The sequence below is a fragment of the Colias croceus genome, chromosome 12 (assembly GCF_905220415.1).
Source record: "Colias croceus chromosome 12, ilColCroc2.1".
Lineage (NCBI taxonomy): Eukaryota > Metazoa > Arthropoda > Insecta > Lepidoptera > Pieridae > Colias > Colias croceus.
This window is the reverse complement of record NC_059548.1, coordinates 508,023-529,309: the sequence shown is the minus strand read 5'-3', so window position 1 is coordinate 529,309 and position 21,287 is coordinate 508,023. Positions and strand designations below refer to the sequence as shown.

Sequence of the window (21,287 nt, the reverse complement as noted above, 5' to 3'; positions counted from 1 at the left end):
TTGTCTTTGAAATAAATCACGTACCGACTGCGCAAAGAAGGTAGGTATGTGGTGTGTCAATAGATTCCTTTATTTATATTTTATAATATAAGTAATCAAAAACGAGATGTTACATGTTTTCATTTACCTATGTACTTGCATTTGTATGTTTAAAACAGAATATCACTAGGTTTATAATTATTTATCTTCTAATATATAAAAATCAATGCCACTTTTCGTTGTAATTCCATAACTCGAGAACGGCTGAACCGATTTCGATAATTCTTTTTTTATTATATTCCTTGAAGTACGAGGATGGTTCTTATGTAGAGAAAACGTAAACATGTACCACGGGCGAAGCCGGGGCGGACCGCTAGTCTAATATATAAAAATCAATGCCACTTTTCGTTGTAATTCCATAACTCGAGAACGGCTGAACCGATTTCGATAATTCTTTTTTTATTATATTCCTTGAAGTACGAGGATGGTTCTTATGTAGAGAAAACGTTAATATGTACCACGGGCGAAGCCGGGGCGGACCGCTAGTATTTTATAATTATACAAAATGATAATGTTAAACTTTAAAGGTATGATAATTATAATAATTCATGATTGTAACTTACCACCACGAAAGATGAAAATCCAGTCAAGAGTACACATAATTAATATAAAAATTTACAATATCAAACTCGCACTGACCACTGCTATTAAAACAAAATAATTTATAAGTTACACTGCAGTTCCACTCCACTCGTCAAGTAATTTAAATTAAGTGTTTAATTTCGCGGTACAAGTAAAACTTTTCAACAAATAAACAAAATTATTTTGATTAAAAGCTGACGACTGGTTATTAAATTTTGTGGAACTAAATAAAGAAAAAAAATCATTCTATCTCGCTCTCTCTTAGACAAGATTGGCGCCAATATAATTGTCATATACGAAAAAGAGACAGACTATGTTATTGAAGAAAACAATTGAATGATTTTTTTTATGAATGGCAATAAAATATTTTTTAATTAGTAAAAAAGACATAATTATACGATTTAAAAAAAGAATTTTTATAAATCGAGAGTCGGCTGACGAGAAATGTTATGTAATTTACAGTTCACAATAAATTAGTTATTTATTAATTTATTATTGTTAATCATGTGGTCATAATTACAAACTAGTTATACGTCGAATTTAATAAAATTTTCGGCAGTAAAAAGGATGAAAGTACTTTTCGCTCTTAAGCCACGCCTGTTGTTTACAAAATATGTAGGTATCCCGTAAATGAAAACAATAAACCAGGATGGTAAAGAACTAAAGAGATAGTTGTTTACATTTTGTTCGGAAATTCAAAACAACGGACCAGGATAATATAACTGAAAGAAAGTTATGTAATATTATAACAACAACAGCTTTAATATGGCTGTGTTTCGCTGTGTGTATTTTTATGCAAAGCTGTGTGAGTATTTATTTTCACTAGTTAACTACCTACCTAATTATTTTTATACAAACCTATAGTAGGTGTACCTTTTCTACCCTTAGGTTATACCTTTCAAGTTTCAGATTTTATACTGACTTCACAAAAGGAGGTTCTCAATTCAATTGTTTTATTTTAGGGTTTGTTACCGTAGAATTTTGTTGCCGATTTTGATGATTCTTTTCTTATTATAAAGCTACCTAGGTGTCTCCAGTGATCTCTCATTTAAATTTGGCTTAGTTATGACATAAAATAATTATTATCAATTATTTCAAGACATACATATTTTAAAACATTCACAAAAAGCAAAGCATTAAAATAAAATATTTTATTGTATTTCTTAGTTGCAACTTGCATGCAAGATTGATTTGAATTTTGAATAAATTTCCATATCGTGAAATCTTTCATAAAAATTATTGGTCTTCGACCATAATATGTTTATTTTTAAATATTACATACGAAAATAATATTGTGATCGCAAAAAATAAAACTGTAGAAGACTTTTTTATATAACCATTTTTATTTGAATGGCGCACACCTAGTATAGAATAAAATGTTTACATAATGCTCGATAACTCAAAACAATGTACTAGGATGACATAATTTTATAGAAGCGAATGAAAGCGGTGCAAAATTATTTTATTTTCACACGATACCGATGCGATAGTCATAAGTCATAACAATTGTACCAGGCTGCCATACTTTTCAAGAGCTAATGCACTAATAGTTTTCTAGAATCTATGAATAAAATTATGACATAATAGTACCTAGCTAAACCTTGAGCTAAACGCTACATAATCTATCAAATATGTAAAAGTTTTTTTTTTGTATTATAATATTTTTTCAGTGATTATTAAAAAGCAAGCCCAATTTATTAGATTACTCGAAACATACAGGCAATAATAATAGTTTAAAAAAACTAAAAAACACGCTTTTTATAGAAAACCGAACTAAAAAATAGAAAATTTTATCAAATTAGTGTATTGTCATCGGTCCTCAATAAATCTACAAAGTTTGAACGAAATCTGGCCGTTTAAAGTGGGTCAAAATCGCGCCCAAAGAAGTCGGTTACAAACATACAAACATACAGGTGAAGCTAATATAAAGCGTGTAAAAATAAAAACAATTTTAAGTAGGAACTGTATAAATATATTTAGGTAGGTACTAAAAACGTTTAGACAACTATTTCATTTTAACTACCAATACAAAAACTTAAGTTCCTTTTATTTACTAAGATGATAAAACAAATAATACAACCGCTCATTTATTTTTTATACAGAATACAAATATGTTTGAGCTTTTAAATGGCAGAAAAAATGCTTCGAACATTTACGGCCTTGCGCCATACTAGGAAGTAGGTAATTTATTACAAGTGATACAGGTTTAAAAGCATTTTAATATTAATTGATTACTTGGTTTAACTTATGATATCTGTTGTTAATATCTAATATCTATGATTAAAAATATTAGCTTTCTGCCAGCGACTTCGCCCGCGTAGTCAAACAAAAACTCGCATAGTTCCCGTTCCCGTAGGATTTTCGAGATAAAAACTATGTCCTTTCTTATTCTCAAACTATAATTGTACCAAATTTTACCAAAGTCGGTTCAGTAGTTTAGTTGTGCAGACAGACGGACAGATATTTCAAATTTCTAACATTATAAATCTGTAGACAATATTTTGGCAAAAAGTAAGAACTTAAATACTTAGTCATTTAATTTAAAAATGGCACATTCATCACTGTCAGCCTACACTCGTCCACTGCTGGACATAGGCCTCAGTCATGGCACGCCACTGAGCCCGGTCGTTTGCTCGTTGTCGCCAGTTTTGACCAGCAACCCTGCGGATGTCGTCACACCACCGTGTAGCAGGGCGTCCTACGCTACGTTTACCGAGCCGCGGTCTCCACTCTAAGACATATGTGCCCCAGCGGTTGTCCGTTCTGCGGCACATATGACCGGCCCACTGCCACTTCAGCTTGCTTATCCGTTGAGCTATGTCGGTAACTTTCGTTCTCTGGCGAATAACTTCGTTCCGGACCTGGTCCCTCAGAGAAATACCGAGCATAGCTCTCTCCATAGCTCGCTGAGTGACTTTAAGTTGGTGGACCAGTCGTACTGTGAGTGTCCACGTCTCGGCTCCGTAGGTCATAACTGGTAGGACGCACTGATTAAAGACCTTGGTCTTAAGGCATTGTGGTAGTGACGACACAAAGACTCGACGGAGTTTACCAAATGCCGCCCAACCCAGCTGTATCCGCCTGTTGATCTCGCCTTCGAAATTGTTCTTACCTAGTTGGAGCATTTGCCCTAGGTATACATACTCCTGAACAATTTCTAGGCGGACTCCGTTTATTACTATCGGCTCCGGTAAAATACGGTCGTTGATCATGATCTTTGTTTTGTCTGTGTTCATGCGGAGACCGATTCGTAAGGAGGACACAGCTAGGTCGTTCAACATCTGTTTAAGTTCCTGCAGCGATTCAGCCATAATGACAATGTCGTCAGCAAATCGTAAGTGTGAGATGTACTGGCCGTTTATATTGATGCCTCGTCCTTTCCAATTCAGCGCCCGAAACATATCCTCTAACGCGTTGGTGAACAATTTCGGTGAGATAACGTCACCTTGTCTCACCCCTCGCCGTAGTTGGATACGCTTGGTATGCTGGTTTTGGATGTGGACGGACATGGTTGCGGCATCGTACAGAGATCTCAACACTTCGATATATCTCCAGTCAACCTGGCAGCGCTGCAAGGAATCCAGAACAGACCAAGTCTCGATGCAGTCGAAGGCTTTCTCGTAGTCCACAAAAGCAATGCACAGGGGCTGATTGTACTCTTCTGTTTTCTGCACAATCTGCCGCACTGTGTGGATGTGGTCTACGGTACTGTAACCGCTGCGAAACCCAGCCTGCTCCGGAGGTTGAAACTCATCGAGTCTTCGTGCAAGACGGTTAGTGATGACCCTTGAGAACAGCTTGTAGGTGTGGCTCAAAAGCGATATGGGCCTATAGTTCTTTAAGAGGGTTTTATCCCCTTTTTTAAAGAACAAAACCACGACGCTTTCGCTCCACGCCCTCGGAGTTCTCCCAGTAAAGAGAACAGAGTTGAATAGGTCCCGCAGTTCTTTTAGGACAGGAGCTCCACACATTCATAGATAGTGTTTATTTATTAGTTTGCGTTTTAATATAGATTTGCTACGTGTCGAACTGTCGAATAAACTTTATAGTTCATAAAATGAGATACTACTTACTTAGGTACATAGTATTAACTATTAAGTAATTTATCAATCTTATAGGAAATCTCGACTTTAGCTCTTTATTCTAATTATGTAACAGCAACTTTGTATTCATTTTCTAAGTGATTACTTACTAATGAACTTCGCTTAAAAGTAGGTAACTTGTTCCTCATTTAACTTAGATAACGTAAATATCTAAATCGAATATGCTTCTGCGCAATTGCAGATTTATTTCAAAACTAGCTGTGCCCGCGACTTCGTCCGCGTGACTGCATAGAGTAGTTACTACTTAACTTTTATTGAATAAACACGTACTACCATAAATAATTAAAAAAACTTTTAGTATTTATTACTAAACTGAGCTAAAAAGATAAATGCCTAACTAATTAATTTTTTACGTAAAATTTATTTTAAATTATGTCATATTATTTTTAGGCAGCAGGAGGGAAAGGAGCAAATTTATTTTCCTTCCTTCCTTGTATGGATGTTTTTGACAATATATTGTGCAGCAAATGAGTGCCGAGACAAACGTCAAAACGCAAAGGAATAGAATCCGATATCGATACTAATTGACATAAGCGTATTGATGATGTTTTACTAAAGATTTGTTCACCCTACCAACGACGACGACGATCACGAACAAAATTTTCATCCAGTCGCAATTTAATAAAATTGTGCAAAGCACATCATACGCTTATGACAATTATTATCGTAGCGGATTCCTTCTATTCCTTTGCGTTTTGACGTTTGTCTCAGGGCTCATCTTTCCTGTCTCGCGCCTGTAGTAACTAAACCGTTTAGACTATGCAATAAAAATTAAATTAAAAAAAAAACCCAACGCAACGAAGAAAAGATCTTTAAAAATAAATACCATTTTAAATATTTATAAAAATAAAAAAAACAAAGTCGTCGGGGCTGCCATACCATCATTATCATATTATCATAATTTTAAAGATCGTCGGGAAGTTTGTAAAATTATTTATTCCTTTTCCTTCATTGCGTTGGGTTTTTTTTTTAATTTTTAAACTTCGGTTTCTTATTTTCATGTAATATTTTCAAGTGAGCGAGACCTACCTTTACCTCCATAATACATTCCTACATCATATTGATATCTATAAGTTTGTTGCTCCTTGACACCTTTTAAGTTGTGCCGTAACCGTGCACAAATTGTAATGGACCACAGTGGCAAAAGAAGTGGTATATTTAAGAAAAAAATTGCCAAGCGCCGCGCCAGGCCTATGTGGCTTTGAGTAGAATTCAAAATTTCCAGGGTGTGGCTATCCTCTCGCTTCCATATCCCCCTCTTCTTTCACAGACTTTCAACCTTTCCATCCCTAGTGTAGTAAATGGCAGAACCGATTTTGATGTAAACCATATTATCTAATTGCACCTATATGTACACGACATATCCTGTCGTTTGATGCTCCATTTGGTTTATTTATCTAACCACTGTCACCCCTAAAGTGTAATAAACGGATGAACCGATTTCGATAAAACATTACTAATTGAAATTCACACGTTGCTCTTTCATATTTTGATATGCCGCTTGAGATATAATTTGACCACATTCGATTATTGTTCATTCCCACTTTTACCGCTGTAATCTGTGCTGTAATCTAATAAATGGAAAAACCGATTTGGATAAAAATAGAACTATAACTGTACTTCACCCGTTATGCACTTTCATTTGATATGTCACTTAGGTATACTTGACAACAATCGTTTCTTTCATTCCATCTTTTACCAATATATAGGTATAGTTAATGGATGAACCGATTTTGATTAAATATGTCCAATTATACTTTACACGTCATGCACTTTCATTTCATATGTCACTTGAGTCAAAATTCATTTTTATATTACCTAAAACTTTTATATCGTATATCAAATAAATGGATGAACCAATTTTGATAAAATTTGATTTATTGTTACTGATAGGTCGTTCGCTTTCATTTAATATATCACTAAAGTATATTCGATAACTTTAGTTATTTTCATTCCTACTTTTACCTCTATATGTATACCTAGGTATAATAAATGGATTAACCTATTTTGATATAGTTTATCTAAGAAACCAAGAACCAGCGTCGGAAAATATGCTGCCTAACAAAAAAACCGCATCTAATTACCTGCTAGCGAGCTACGGTGGCACAAACAGATACACACACAGACACACATAGCGGTCAAACACTTATCACCCATCTTTTTGCGTCGGGGGTTAAAAATATTATAATACGACATAATTTAAAGGACATTTTATGTATAAAATTTACCTAAAAATAAGCATAATTTTAATTTGACCCCTCCCCCCCTACTACATCAGCTTACCCCCCCACCCCCACCCCACCCTTGGGGACTTTCGATATGATCACATGGACATTTTATAGAAATAACTGTAGCGTATAACAGATAACTTACGTTTTAACGTACACTGTATTATAATAGTGTACCATAGAATGCTTTAGCAAATGTTCGCCGTGAATACTTAAATGGTCATAACTTTTTTATTTATAAACCGATTGACATGAAATAAACACTAAATGTTAAATGAAGATTACCACAATATATTAATGAAAACTGCATTTAAATCAGATAAGCCGTTTCTGAGATTAGCGTGTTCAAACATACAGACAAACAGACAAACGGACAAACAGACAAACAGACAAAAAAAAATTTAACGACAGTTTTGGGTTTGGGATCGATTTAGTAATAACCCCTGCTAATTTTTTTTTTACATATTTTCATTGTACAGACACCACTTTTCTAGAATTTTATTATATGTATTGATTAGATCAGCATTTTCAGAAATATACTACATAGGAAAATAATAGATAAATCAACACTTAAGTAGCTTAAAAAATACATTTTAAATCATTTTAAAAATACCTGTACAAAAATAAATAAATTAATAACTATTCTGTTTAAAATGAAGTTTATAAGGTAATAAATAATTTTTGTATGTCACATTATCTCAGCTTACTACACAGGAACTCTAAGTAAGTACTTCAAGTGATACTCGAAGTAGTCTACAATGTAAGTAAATATTAACAATTTCCTACACAAGTAAATACCCGTAATATCCTGTAGTGTTAAATAAATAATACTACTAAATACCTGTACTTTCCCTTCGAAAAGTATGTACGTACATGGTAAAATACCGACTAGTAAAAGGGGATAAATACATTATCTACATGCCTATTACGAAAGTAGACATAGGTACATAATAATATATATTATGAAAGCTTAGCTAGATTAGTAATTATACAGTAAATAAATAAATAAATATTTCAGGACAATTTTCACACACGGCACGATCTGATCCCATACTAAGCTTTCGCTTGTGTTATGGAAACCAGATGGCTGATAAACATACATATATAATTTTTAAATTCCGGCTAGCTAAAGTTAAAAATTCATTTATGGGTCAAGGTATACGCTTTTACAACAGAATTCCTCATAATATTAAAGAGTTCAGTAGTTCTAAATTTAAAATTTATATAAAAAATGTACTAATTCAGAGAGCCTATTACAGTATTATGGACGATAAAAACCCATGGAGGGTTGTCGCGTAAAAACCACAGGACAGTTCTTTGGCATATTATGATTATAATGTACATATAATGTATTTTGTAAAATTAAATTGTAAAACTGACATGATTAAAAAGAGCAACTATGGAGTTTCTTGCCGATTCTTCTCCGTAGATACTGCTTTCCGAATCGGTGGTAAATGTTAAAATATGTAATGACGTTTCAAAAGTGCTTCTAAAAGAAGTCTAATTAAATAAATAAATGTTTGAGTTTGAGTTTGAGATAATTAACACCCAGACACAGAGCAGACATCTATGTTCATCACACAAATATTTGCCCGGGGTGGGAATCGAACCCACGACCTCTGGCTTGGAAGGCAGGGTCACTACCAACCAAGCCAACCGGTCAGTCAAAGAAAAAGAATACATTTATTTTAACACAATATACAGTCCACACAATAAATAAATTTCTATTGTCTAAGATTGAAACTGTTTTGAATATCTATACCTAGGAACTTTTTTGGATATCAATTTTTTTCAAAGTTTCTCCAGGCCAAATGATAAAAGTTTATCAAATACTAGCTGTGCCTCGCGGTTTTACCCGCATTGCTATTGCTCCTCTCCTGTTGGTCTAAGTGTGATGATATAGGCTATATAGCCTTCTTCGATAAATGGGCTATCTAACACCGAAATATTTTTTTTGAATCGGACCAGTTGTTGCTAAGATTAGCGCGTTCAAACAAACAAACAAACTCTTCAGCTTTATAACATCTTTGAATCAGAAAAACTTAAGGTCACTGTGTGTGAATGTTAATTTTTTTATGTTAAATTTTAGTTGTTTATTTTTTATTTATCATCCATTAACAAATCTCTCCAACACAAACATGCAAAATCAAAATATGCATCATTCGTTCGTGACTAACGAATCTCAATCAGTTTTGAGGCAATGAACTGCATAGGTACATAAAACTAGTAAATTATATTTTTATACAATGCATTTTTGCAAGCAATTGCTTCAACAAATTGTTCGGTTCGCATTCAAAATAAGATAATTTAATAATAATCACGATTCTATACAAAAATTTCTGGTATTTTTGTTGATGTTGATTGATTTGATAATTTCGCAAGTCGCGACCATAACGTGATACATATTATATAAGGTTTGAAGTTATTATCAGTTTTAGTTTTGGTAATAATCTAAAAATAATTATTTATTTCCTTTGTATTGTCCTTGTTAATATAATTTATTTAACAATAAACTTTTATATCATTGTCATCACAAATCATATCTTTATTACTTTTCGGCCCAAGTTTTACATAAAAGGCATGAAATTTTAAAGGATCATCATTTTCCTTTTTAGTACTGGATAACCTTCACACAGTTTCAGTATTTATATAAGGTTAAGATTTTATCGTATAATAAACAAATTTACTTAATTTTGGATCATGGCACTAAAAAAAGAAGATTTGGGTTAATGTCATCGTTTAAAATGCTAATCAGCTGCTATTTTATCATTATTTTGTTTTACTCATTAACGGTAACGATGTAATTGGCTTAAAAAGTATTTATTATCCTAATAACACTTTTTAAATGTGTGAAAGTGATTGATCTACTTATATAAAATAAATAATAATAAAAAAACATTTATTTATCTCTCTCACAAGGGTTAAAAACTTTACAAAGGATGAATAATACTAAAACACAATATATATTAGGCAACCTTATGAGAGCTGGTGCCCGAAGTGGGTTCTGAAGAACCTGTGGTACGGCCGGGTCACCAGGCCCCACTTAGTATAACTAAAATACAATGTAGCAGTCTTATGGATCGAATCTGCAGCAAGCTTGTGAATAAGACCAAGTACCATATATTTAAGTAGCCAAGTAGGTACTACTTAATCGTTTGTCTCGGATTGGCACAGGCTGTTGCGTTATAATAAAAATAGCCTGCAGTCAACAACTCAACACATAACGTTGAAATATATATCAAACTTTTGAAGTGAAACTTCTTTAAGCGAGTTGAGAGTAAAAATTCAAGATCGCGTCATGGCAATACCGTCACGTCACGGGCTTCTTTGAATCTTGAAAGAACTTCTGATACATGTGCTAGGCACACACACACTCTTTTCTTTAAATCCGATGAGGCATGGAAATACATTATAGTCCTAGCCCTGGGTCATAATAATATAGGCTTCTTCTTCAAAAATCATTATTTTGAACATACATAATAGCCATATCTACTTAATTGTTTATTTTAATCATCCCAATCGTTATTCAATATACTTCTTATCTAGGTACTTATTAAACTTTTATTTTGAGGATACTGATTCTATGATAGCCGATAGGTACCTATCTACTTTTAACCACTCGGCACGTTTTATATGAATGTCTTGCAATAAGGAAGATAAGTGAGACCTATAATGTTCGGATTAGGGATATTCCTCTATTTCATATTTTATTAATGTTTAATGAATCTCTGTGTATTCCAAAAAAAAAACAAATATAAAAAAAATACTTATTTATATTTCTCATATTATTTCATAAGGAGACGTGCATGAACTCTATTTGTGACCACCCTGTTAATTTCTTTCAACTTCTATAATTATTTATTAAGTTTTAAATTCGTGAAATAATATTTTTTCACATCTCTAAACTTCTAGTAGGTACATTAAAGAACTAATTATATATTTATCAACAACTATATACCTATCTTGTCTAGACAAAAATCTCTCCTAGCCAAAATAATTTCGGTCGTTGTTTCTGTCAATAGCAGATAAGCAATAATTCTTCTTCCAACAATGACAGATATCATTTGCTGTTCAGTATTTACCACATCATCTTGTATTTGTATGATTTGTATCCAAGTGCACATTTTAGGGTTGCTTTTATTATTAATAATTAAAAACTTATGCCTTTTCATAAATATATCTTCATTATCGTGTTACAAATGTTGTAGTAATCCAAACATCTCCGAAACAGCTTGATCGATTTTGATTAAATTTTGGAGTATATTCCGTGAGTTTGTGTATAAGGCCTAGAAAGTGTATTTTATAAAGCTAAGTTTTTAGTGTGCTCAACCTTTGCCGATTCAGCTAAATAAGCCACGCCCGTTGTTTCCAAACAGCCCCGTAGGCCGTAACCCAAAACAATGTACCAGGGCGGTAGAACTGGGGGGAGATGGTGTTGGGTAGTACTGGGAAATTGTTTACATAGCGCACTGAAATTCAAAACAATGTACCAGGACGTCATATTATTTTATAAAAGCACTTATATTTTTTAAATTAAAAATAAATAAAATATATAGTTATGTAATTAATAATTATGTCCAATTGAAAGATGCTTATTTATTAAAAGCGAAAAAAATTCCTGAAAGTGTTAACGGTACGTACCTAGTTATATGCTTAATTATGTATTTACATTTTTATTCTAAAAAAGTTAACTGGCAACCCTACTTTAAGTACGTCCTTTATTGTCTAGAAGATGTGCAAACTAATGCAATGAGATTGCACTCATAGCTGATAATATCATGCAGTTTTTAATTTGGATTTTTCCAGATTGTCACTTCCGCGGAAAGTGCCCTATATTTTGTATTTTTGTTTATTTTTATGCAACTTCCCAATAACTAAGTGCATAGTAATAATAAAATGTATTATAAATTATAAATAATGATTTTATAGTTTTCGTAATATGAGAAGATGTTATTCTTTCGGCACGACTTGATTTTACTTTTATATTGTTATTATCTTTATTATCATGAATTCAGAATGTGATACTGAAAGTTTGGCCTTGTATTCATAATAAAGAGAATAAATATTTTTCATCACAAAGCTACACAATTAAAAATTATTAACGTCTGTCTCTTGTTTCACTACAGTTCTGTAAATGTGATTTGTGATTATTCAATTGAAATAAGTAAAAAGTTTAAGCAAGTTTTTTCATAAGTATATTTTTTTAAATGGCAATAATTATTTCTATCTATTAAAAAAAGAAACTTTTTTTTTATAAAACGCGGGAAGTTTGCGCGCGAATTAACGAGCCGGAGTTCATTGACACGCTATTTTGCCGCCAATAATATTATGTAAATCTTTGTATTTTAATTAGTTAAATATACATATTTTTCATTGACAGTGAGCAAAAAATAATCTTATTGTAGCGCAAGTCATTATCTCAGTTTGCTGAGCTTAAGGTAGTAAAGATACAATTAACAAATAGTCGATTGTGATAGTCATTTAGTACCATTTTGTCATTGTTTTATGTCATATCATTCCGTGAGTTTGATTTTTTTCGTGTAGTAATTTAGTCGGTAGTTTTTACGGTGAGTGATTTGAATTTTTACTTGTTTTTATATGGTATTGTACACAGAACATATAAAGTTTATATGTTCTGTGTAGGTACATTATGTTCTGTGGTATTGTACTTATAAAGAATTAATAAATATATCAGATACCTACTTATTCAAAAATATTTTTTTAAATTTATTCAGTTTTTAACGTGTTTTATGTCATCCGACGATACCTATTTCGATAAGATATTAATTAATTACCATTGATTTAATTTTTTTCCTCTATATTTCTTGAAATTATGTAATCTAACGAAGAGTTTCAAAATGCAATTGCGTAGGTAATATAAAAATACATTTTTAATTTGATCGTAACTCGTATAATGTGATGCAATAATATTATTAATTAATACACATCCATTATTATATTCATAGATAATATATAATAATAACTATATAATATCTATACTAATATTGTACCTTCTTTAACTCCGCCCTCGGCTTTTTCACGTGATGTCCAAAACTTAAATACCTACCTATTATATACTAAAAACTTCCGCTTGAACAACTTTTAAAAAACCTTATCAAAATCTGTTGTGTGTTTACACATAAATAGATGTAGGTAGTACAGATAGTCAGAGATACAGAGGAGTCAGTCATACTTATTAATGTTGAGAAGTACAATCGTATTTTATTTATTGATTTATATTTTTATTATTTTTTATACGACTGCGAACAAAAAACGGGATCCGTGTGAACTTAAAAAGCACTCATGACTGGTCTGAGAGCTCATAAGTGTACTTTTTGAAGCACCGTAAAAATTTCCGACGTTATCCGAACATGTTTTTTATTTTATTTTTTTATATATTGGTATTTTAAAATTTCCCTATAATAATATAACCACAGAAAAATGACCGAAAGCTTTTTTAATTATGTACCTAGTTATATTACAAAATATAAAAAATAAATCGAGACAAGCACGTCAATGTTTTTTAAATATTACAACACTTAGATAGATTAGAGAATACACTTAGATTTTCATTCATTCATTCATTATTTATTTATTTTATTCATAAAAGGTACATTACAGCTGTTAGTTGTTACTAAGGTAAATTATACAAATTACATATAAAAACTATTATTATGATTTGTAATTTCAACAGCATGAACATGTAAATAAACAGACTAGGTAGGTACTATAAGTTTTATGGCTTAATATAAATTAAAATTAAAAAAAAACACCAATTACTTACTTTGAGATCACCTCACTAAATATGAAATAATAATAATAAAAATATTTGAAAACAGTATAATGCACACGTGTAGACAAATCAAATAAGATAAGATTCTTAACGAGTCATAAAAAATCACTTTAAAACACACGGCACTAATGTTAATTATACCTAGGTAATTAGGCTACCTAGCTAAAGTCTATCTAGTATCTATATGATCTTAACAACAACAAACAAGAAGATCTTTTATACGTACTAAAGCCAACCTTGCTACATAATATGTATTATCATTGAATTTTTAACACAATTGTTATTTTGTGTTACCTTACCTATAGGTTACCTATGCATACTTTTTAATTCGCTTTAGGCCGCGACTTCGCTTGAAATTCGAATGCCTGAACGTGATTCATTTATTCTGTCTGTTTACCTACCACAAGCATCTAAATGCTTAAAAGGATGTCTCAATGTTTGGAAGAAGTGTAAACATAATTGTTACTGAATACTCATTTTTGATTTTGATTTTTGGTTTAAATAATTTTATTAGATTGGATTATTTTTTTATAGATCAGAAAATACTCGATCACGAGGCGGATGTCGAAACGTCTTTCGCTGTAGGTACCGTGGCTTCATGATTGATTAATAAATAATAACAAAAACTTTATTGACATAATAAATACATCTTTAATTTTATAATTCATGTTATATCTATCAACCGCACTGCAGTAGGTACCTACTACCTACTAATTCTGTCAACCAGACTGCAGTAGCTACCGACTAAACTTCACTGTGTACCGTCGAGCCATTTTCAAAATCTTAAAATTCACCCGCGACCCCTCAATGGTACCAAAATAATATACCTGGGTTATTGTTTATTGAGTATGTTATTAACAACAGAAATAAGAACAAATGATTCGTTCAGTATTAAGTACCTAATATTGTCAATTATTTGGTTTTTACAAGCGTCAAGACCGTGACGGAAGATTAAATACTTCACGCACCACCTGTTGCCATGAAAATTTTCGTGAATATATGCCGGAAAGTTATTTTCTGTTAAAATAAATCATGTTAGTTAACTACTAGATTTTTTTTAATAAAAACCAAATCGATAATTTTGTCTACGTTTTGACTTTTGAGTAGGTACTTACTAGGTACTTAACAAAGCCCTGCCAATAATAAATGAGAAAGAAATAAAATAAAGAAAGGAATAAATAATATCATGAAGAGTTATTTGATTGTAAAAGCACGCTTCATACCGACTTGAAGATACCAACTATTATAACCTACGAAGATATTTTCATAACATTTTACCAACACTAGCTGTTCTGCGCGGTTTACCCGCATTGCTCCGCTCCTGTTGGTATTAACGTGATGATATATAGCCTATAGCCTTCCTCAATAAATGGGCTATCTAACACCGAAAGAATTTTTCAAATCGGACCAGTAGTTCCTGAGATTAGTAGGTACCTACGTTCAAAAAAACAAACTCTTCAGCTTTATAATATTAGTATAGATTATTTCAACGTTCACAGTTACAATGTCATAATATGATCAAATCGCTATATTAATTCACTTATCAAATATTATAATTCCTTCAATTAAATCGCAACGAGGTATTAAAATTATTCAACACATGTAACTAATGAATATAATAATCGTTCACAAAGTTTTAAACTAGAATTCTTGTGAAGTCATCGTTATGACGAACAGACAATACTTACAATTAATGCGATTGAAATAAAACAAAAAAGAAACCCGAACATTTGATTGCAACAAAAAATTTTACATCCGTAATAATTTAGATGCGCAATTCTTTTGAACGACTATCTGTGCTCCGCGGCTTCATTCGTTGTCAAATTTCAAAGCCACAGTAAAACCTTTTATCCCCTATTATAGCTATTATAATAGAAATCGATGTCTAAATATGTAGGAAACTAATAGTATTCAATGTTGATTACAAGAACAATCTACTAGTAATGTGTAAAATATAACATACTAGCTTACCGCCCGCGGCTTCGCCTGCTTTCTCTAAAACGATTTGAAATTTAAACTATCCTATCTCTCAAGTTGGATCGAACTGCACATGGTGTGCGAATTTTATTATAATCGGTTATGTGGTTTAGGAGTCCATTGAAGACAAACATTGTGACACGAGATTTTTATATATTAAGATATCGTAAGGTAATTCATGAATCGAGTTCTATTTTTTTCTATTCTTTAATAATTAAGCATTTAATTGCTATACATATAAAATACCAAACTCGTATGTTTTATTCCAGATGAGCTGTCTCAGATTACTCGCGGCATTCCGTCGCTGCAAGCAGCTGCAAGACGGGGATACCTCCACACCCCTCTCCCGATGCCTGGGTCTGATCGACCTCACGGCTCTGGGGGTTGGAAGTACCCTGGGGTTAGGAGTGTATGTACTGGCTGGTGCCGTGGCGAAGACAGTCGCTGGTCCTGCTGTGACCTTGAGTTTTTTGGTGGCTGCAATAGCTTCAGCCTTTGCAGGTACAATTTAACAATTTAACTTTTGGTTGTCTTTTTGGTCTTACTTATGCGTGTTTTTTTGTTGTTGTTAATTATTATTAACAATTTGTGGTGAATAAAAACATATTTTAGCCGCGAAAACAAACAAGTAAATATACTCGTAGTAAAAATCTTTGCTTTTTATACTATAATTGATTATTTTATTCAGTTTATATCCATTAGGTACTATCTTTTTCTAAGGATACAAGTTTATCATAAAAAAATATAATCGTTTAACGAAGCATGCTCATAATATTCAAGTTACCTACCTAGAGCATATCAGCAAGACCAGTGAGAATCGGATAAAAATCAAAAAGCTTAATGCAAATTTATTTTATTTTAATTTTACTAGCCTATCTCACAACTGGATTCAATATTATAATATCTAAACATCTCGTAAGTCGTAAAGTTTAAATGCAGTTATATAATATGATATTGCCAATATAACGGGGAAATACCGCAGTTTATATTTTACTTGTATAAAAGGTAAGCTTTTTCCGTCTGACTAAGGATAAAGTGAACTTTAGATTTCTCCCTCTTAAAAAATTGCATTTGCTATTTGAAAAAAACTGCGTCTGGAATTTATAAGTATTTTTTACGCACTCAGCGTATGCAAAACTATAACCTCTATTGAGCTTAATACCAACAGTGGAACTCCCTGTATATAACAATATACCAATATTCAATTGTCACTACACTCATAATATCTTTAAAGAATTATTAATTCCTTAGATATTATAATAATCATAATACAAAACGACTGCACGTGTTTAAGTGTCGCATTAAATTATATTGGCCTTCGTTCCGACACTCCACCACAACTCCACTTATAATATTAAATCAGATCAATGCTGTTAGATAATGTTCTTTGAAGATATAGATCGATACAGTTTTAATATACTGCGAAAGATTTGTTTAGAAAACAAGAACTTTTAACATTTTGAGTTTTAATTCAAGTTTTAACAACTAGGTAGTTTATTCCGAAACTATAATTCATTATGACTAGTCCTTAGCCATCCACTTTTTTATACCTAAAATTTTACAATGAAATAAAACTTGTTCAAATCCATTTCAAAATGCAAAAATATCTACTAAACCATAATATAAAATTTAATTAAAATAATATGTAAATTTTGGATAAAAGGCTATCGACTACAGTTTCACAATTATTCATATAGGTAGGTAGGTAATTGAAAATATTCCAACACCCAAAATCATCTTGTTTAGCACAAGTGATAACTGCGTTAAAAACAACCGACTTCAAACTTGCACTTGCAAAATTTACAAATACCTACAGACAAAAATGCTCATAAAATAAAAACTACTGGGCCTATCCGAATAAAATTTTTATGGGACCAATTCGACACCATCCCGCATCGAACAAAAAAAGAATCACGTAAATCGGTTCAGAAACCTCGGAGTAATCGGTGTACATACATAAAAAAAAAAAAAAAAAAAATATACCGGCCGAATTGATAACCTCCTCCTTTTTTTTGAAGTCGGTTAAAAATAAAAACACTTTCAAAACTGGTTTATTTTATTAGTAACTGCTAAAATGTATGCATCGTTTTGCAACTAAAAAACTTGTATGTCTTATAAGGAATTGAAAGTTGCTTCAAAATTATACAGATATTTTAAGCAATAAGTACATATCAATTTTAGGCAAGCAATCCTTTTTCACTTAGGTACCTAAATTAAATGCTTAGCTTAGTCATTACAGCTGTTATACATTTTTATCCATATTAATCACTATAAAAAATAATCAGTATAAAACAAAGTCGCTTCTGTCCCTATGTCCCTTTGAATGCTTAAATCTTTAAAACTACGGAACGGATTTTGATGCGATTTTTTTAATACATAGAGTGATTCAGTAGGTAGGATTTTGTGTATAATTTATTAGGTTTGAGACAAAGCGGGCGAAGCCGCGGGCGGTAAGCTATTACATAATATAAACATTAGAAGTATTGATTATACAAAAGGCAACATATTTTTTACATTTTATTGACTTGAAAGATAAAATAAGAATATAGTTATTATCTTAAACAAAAATACCTATCTATACGTAATAACTGGAATAGCATTCAGTCATGTTGCCGGACATTAATTGGTACCTACCCGAACTGATCATTTTAAGTCAATCTTAATAGAATCTAGGTTCTAGAAGCTTCCAAATCCTTATTACACCTATTTTCTTCTAGGTCTCTGCTACGCTGAATTCGCAGCGCGCGTACCCAAAGCTGGCTCCGCATATGTGTACAGCTATGTGAGTGTTGGTGAATTCATAGCCTTCACCATTGGTTGGAACCTTATCCTAGAGTATGTGATCGGTACGGCCAGCGTGGCCAAAGGCATGGCCAATTATATAGACAGCTTGTGCAATAACTCCATGGCCAATACTATGACCAGGATTGCGCCGATTCATGTGTCGTTTTTGGCGGATTATCCTGACTTCTTTGCGTTTGGACTCGTTCTGCTTATTACAGGTATGTAATACTATAAATATACTCTATTGAAAACAGTTTTGAGAGTAATAAATGTTTTAATTCTAGAAAATTTGTGAAGTAGGTTCCAGCTGATGCACCTCTCCCTTTAATTTATTGCACCATTTAACGTTTATTGCACTACGAAATATTCCAAGACCATTTACATTATACCTTTTGTATTCATTAATGAAAGAACTGAGTTATGTTGCATCATATTGTCATAAAAAAATCTATTTCTAAAAACAAATATACAGATGAAGATGACTTATGATAACATAATTCCATTTACCAATAAAAGATGTATGTGACAATAATTTATGGTATGTCTTAGATTAAATGAATAAATAAATATTTCAGGAAAATTTTCACACACGGGACGATCTGAATTAATAAACATACATATTATATAATTAAATAAATACTTATATAGATAGTAATTAACACCCAGACACAGAACAAACATCTAAGTTCATCACACAAATATGTATTTGCCCTGGGTGGGAATCGAACCCACGATCTTTGGCTTGAAAGGCAGGGTCACTACCAACCAAGCCAACCGGTCAGTCTTTAAATGACTTACTATTAAATTAATAAAATTTCAGTGCTTTTGGGTGTCGGTGTACGGGAATCTACAAAACTGAACAATGTGTTCACGGCTCTGAACATGGCGACTGTTGTCATTGTCGTCATTGCTGGAGCTATAAAAAGTAAGTCTTCATTGTTATTATAAAGTGTATGTTTGCTTTTGTGTGGAATAATTAATAGTTTGAAATCGGTAAGTTGTCATTTATTTTTCTCTCCACCCAAAATCGTACCAGTTTCTTTTCTAACCGACTTCAAAAAAGGAGGAGGTTTTCTCAGAACTTACAACTGAGTATACCGATTTAGATTATTTTTTCTTATTCAATAATAAATAACGTTTATTTCTTATTCTTTCATAGACATAGACATGGACATATTCATTGTAGTTATCAGTATTTAAAATGATTATTCGAAGGTGCTTTAGTCTGCATTTTTGGTTAAATATTTATGACTCTCTACATTTTATTTAATATTTTGCAATGCAATATTTCTCAGTTAAATCACAATCGATCAAAGACTTTATTTCATGCTCCAATAAACATATAGAACAATTCTGTCACACTTATTACATTTTGCAATCATTTGCATTTATTATTTATTTATTTATTTCGGTTAACAGACGATAGATTGTACAAATAAAAACATCTTAATATACTTAGACTAACGTACTAATAATTGATAAAATATAAAAGAAACATTATTTACAAACACTAGAAGTTTAAAAACAGGAAGAAATAAACTCATATTATTATGTATTATATTGTCACCAAATGACCAAACCTTGATGAGTGTAAAGTTTGATTTAAATTGCCCATATCTGTCTGTGTATCATAGGATCAAAATAGAGTCTAAAACCGGCTACTCACGTACCTGCCTGCAGCAGGAGCAAAATTGGAATTAGACCCTTAATTGGCTCATTCCTTGTAATGTATATATATATATATATATATATAGGCAAGCAGGGGTATTTTAGAGAACAATTGAAATTGCCCCGACCGCCGACCAACCGAGATTGTTCCAATATTGCCCCTGCGGCTGGTACGTGAGTAGCCGGCCTAAAGGAGTCGGTTACAAACATGTACAGGTGATTGGTGAAGCTAATAAAAGCGTGTTACATATCGAGAAGCAGAATCTATCTATTAGTATGAAATGAATAGCCCATTATAACCTTGCTAAAACAATAGTATTGTCATGTCATTCATCTTGGGATAATAGCATCATTGAATTGAAATCACAAGTTAAATTCACTTTCCAGTGAATTAATAAAAAAATCATATTTCTTAAATGATTTTAATTAAAAAGTAAAATTACATTATACGTGTTATTATGAGCACGATGCTTCACAATATGTCTTTATTCTAATATTATAATTTAAAGGAATAAAACGTTCTCACGAACGAAAGCACACCGTCAGCGCTTCACATTACATATAGCGTAGGGTTGTCACATAACTCCTCCCCCCGCAGATCCGCAACTATTTTAGGACATTGAGTGAAAATGTTGCGGCAGGATCAACTTCTGGGGCTGATGTTTTCTGTGTTTTCTGAATATTCATTTTCTTTGATTTGTAGCGACGATAGCACAGGAACATTGAAGTGGCCGCTGCGCTCAGTAGCTAAAGATGTAAAGTGGTATTGTCGTATGGTAGATGGAGTGCAGTCCCAAGGTTTTTAGCGTTCTCGTCGGAATATTACTGATTGGTGCAATTAAAATTTTTGTAGGTGTATCTTTAATTTCATTATTAATATTTGTAATAGTGAGGTCGTCAGTACGTAGAGAGCAGTTTGTAGGTAACGTTGCTATGAAACTGCCTTGGAGATGAAGGTATTCCTTACGCTTGCAGGATAATTTAACCTTTGTGAGATGAGTAAAAATAATGATGTAGTGACTGTCGTCCAATTTCTCCATTGCTGGCTTAGTTAATGTTAGGCAGGTGGATTCACAGTCGCTGGATATCTCTTGCGTGGTGATGAGTTTTGCA

The 21,287-nt window shown here is 32.2% G+C and overlaps 1 protein-coding gene across 1 annotated transcript in view; it reads left to right on the top strand.

Annotated features, from left to right (window-relative positions):
- Window positions 1-21,287, top strand: part of LOC123696006 (cationic amino acid transporter 3) — a 46,611-nt gene that overhangs the window by 5,913 nt on the left and 19,411 nt on the right. The window contains exons 2-4 of the mRNA XM_045641982.1: window positions 15,992-16,223; window positions 18,440-18,724; window positions 19,327-19,431. Coding sequence (XP_045497938.1) covers window positions 15,992-16,223; window positions 18,440-18,724; window positions 19,327-19,431 — 622 coding nt within the window. The remainder of the gene's footprint in view (window positions 1-15,991; window positions 16,224-18,439; window positions 18,725-19,326; window positions 19,432-21,287) is intronic.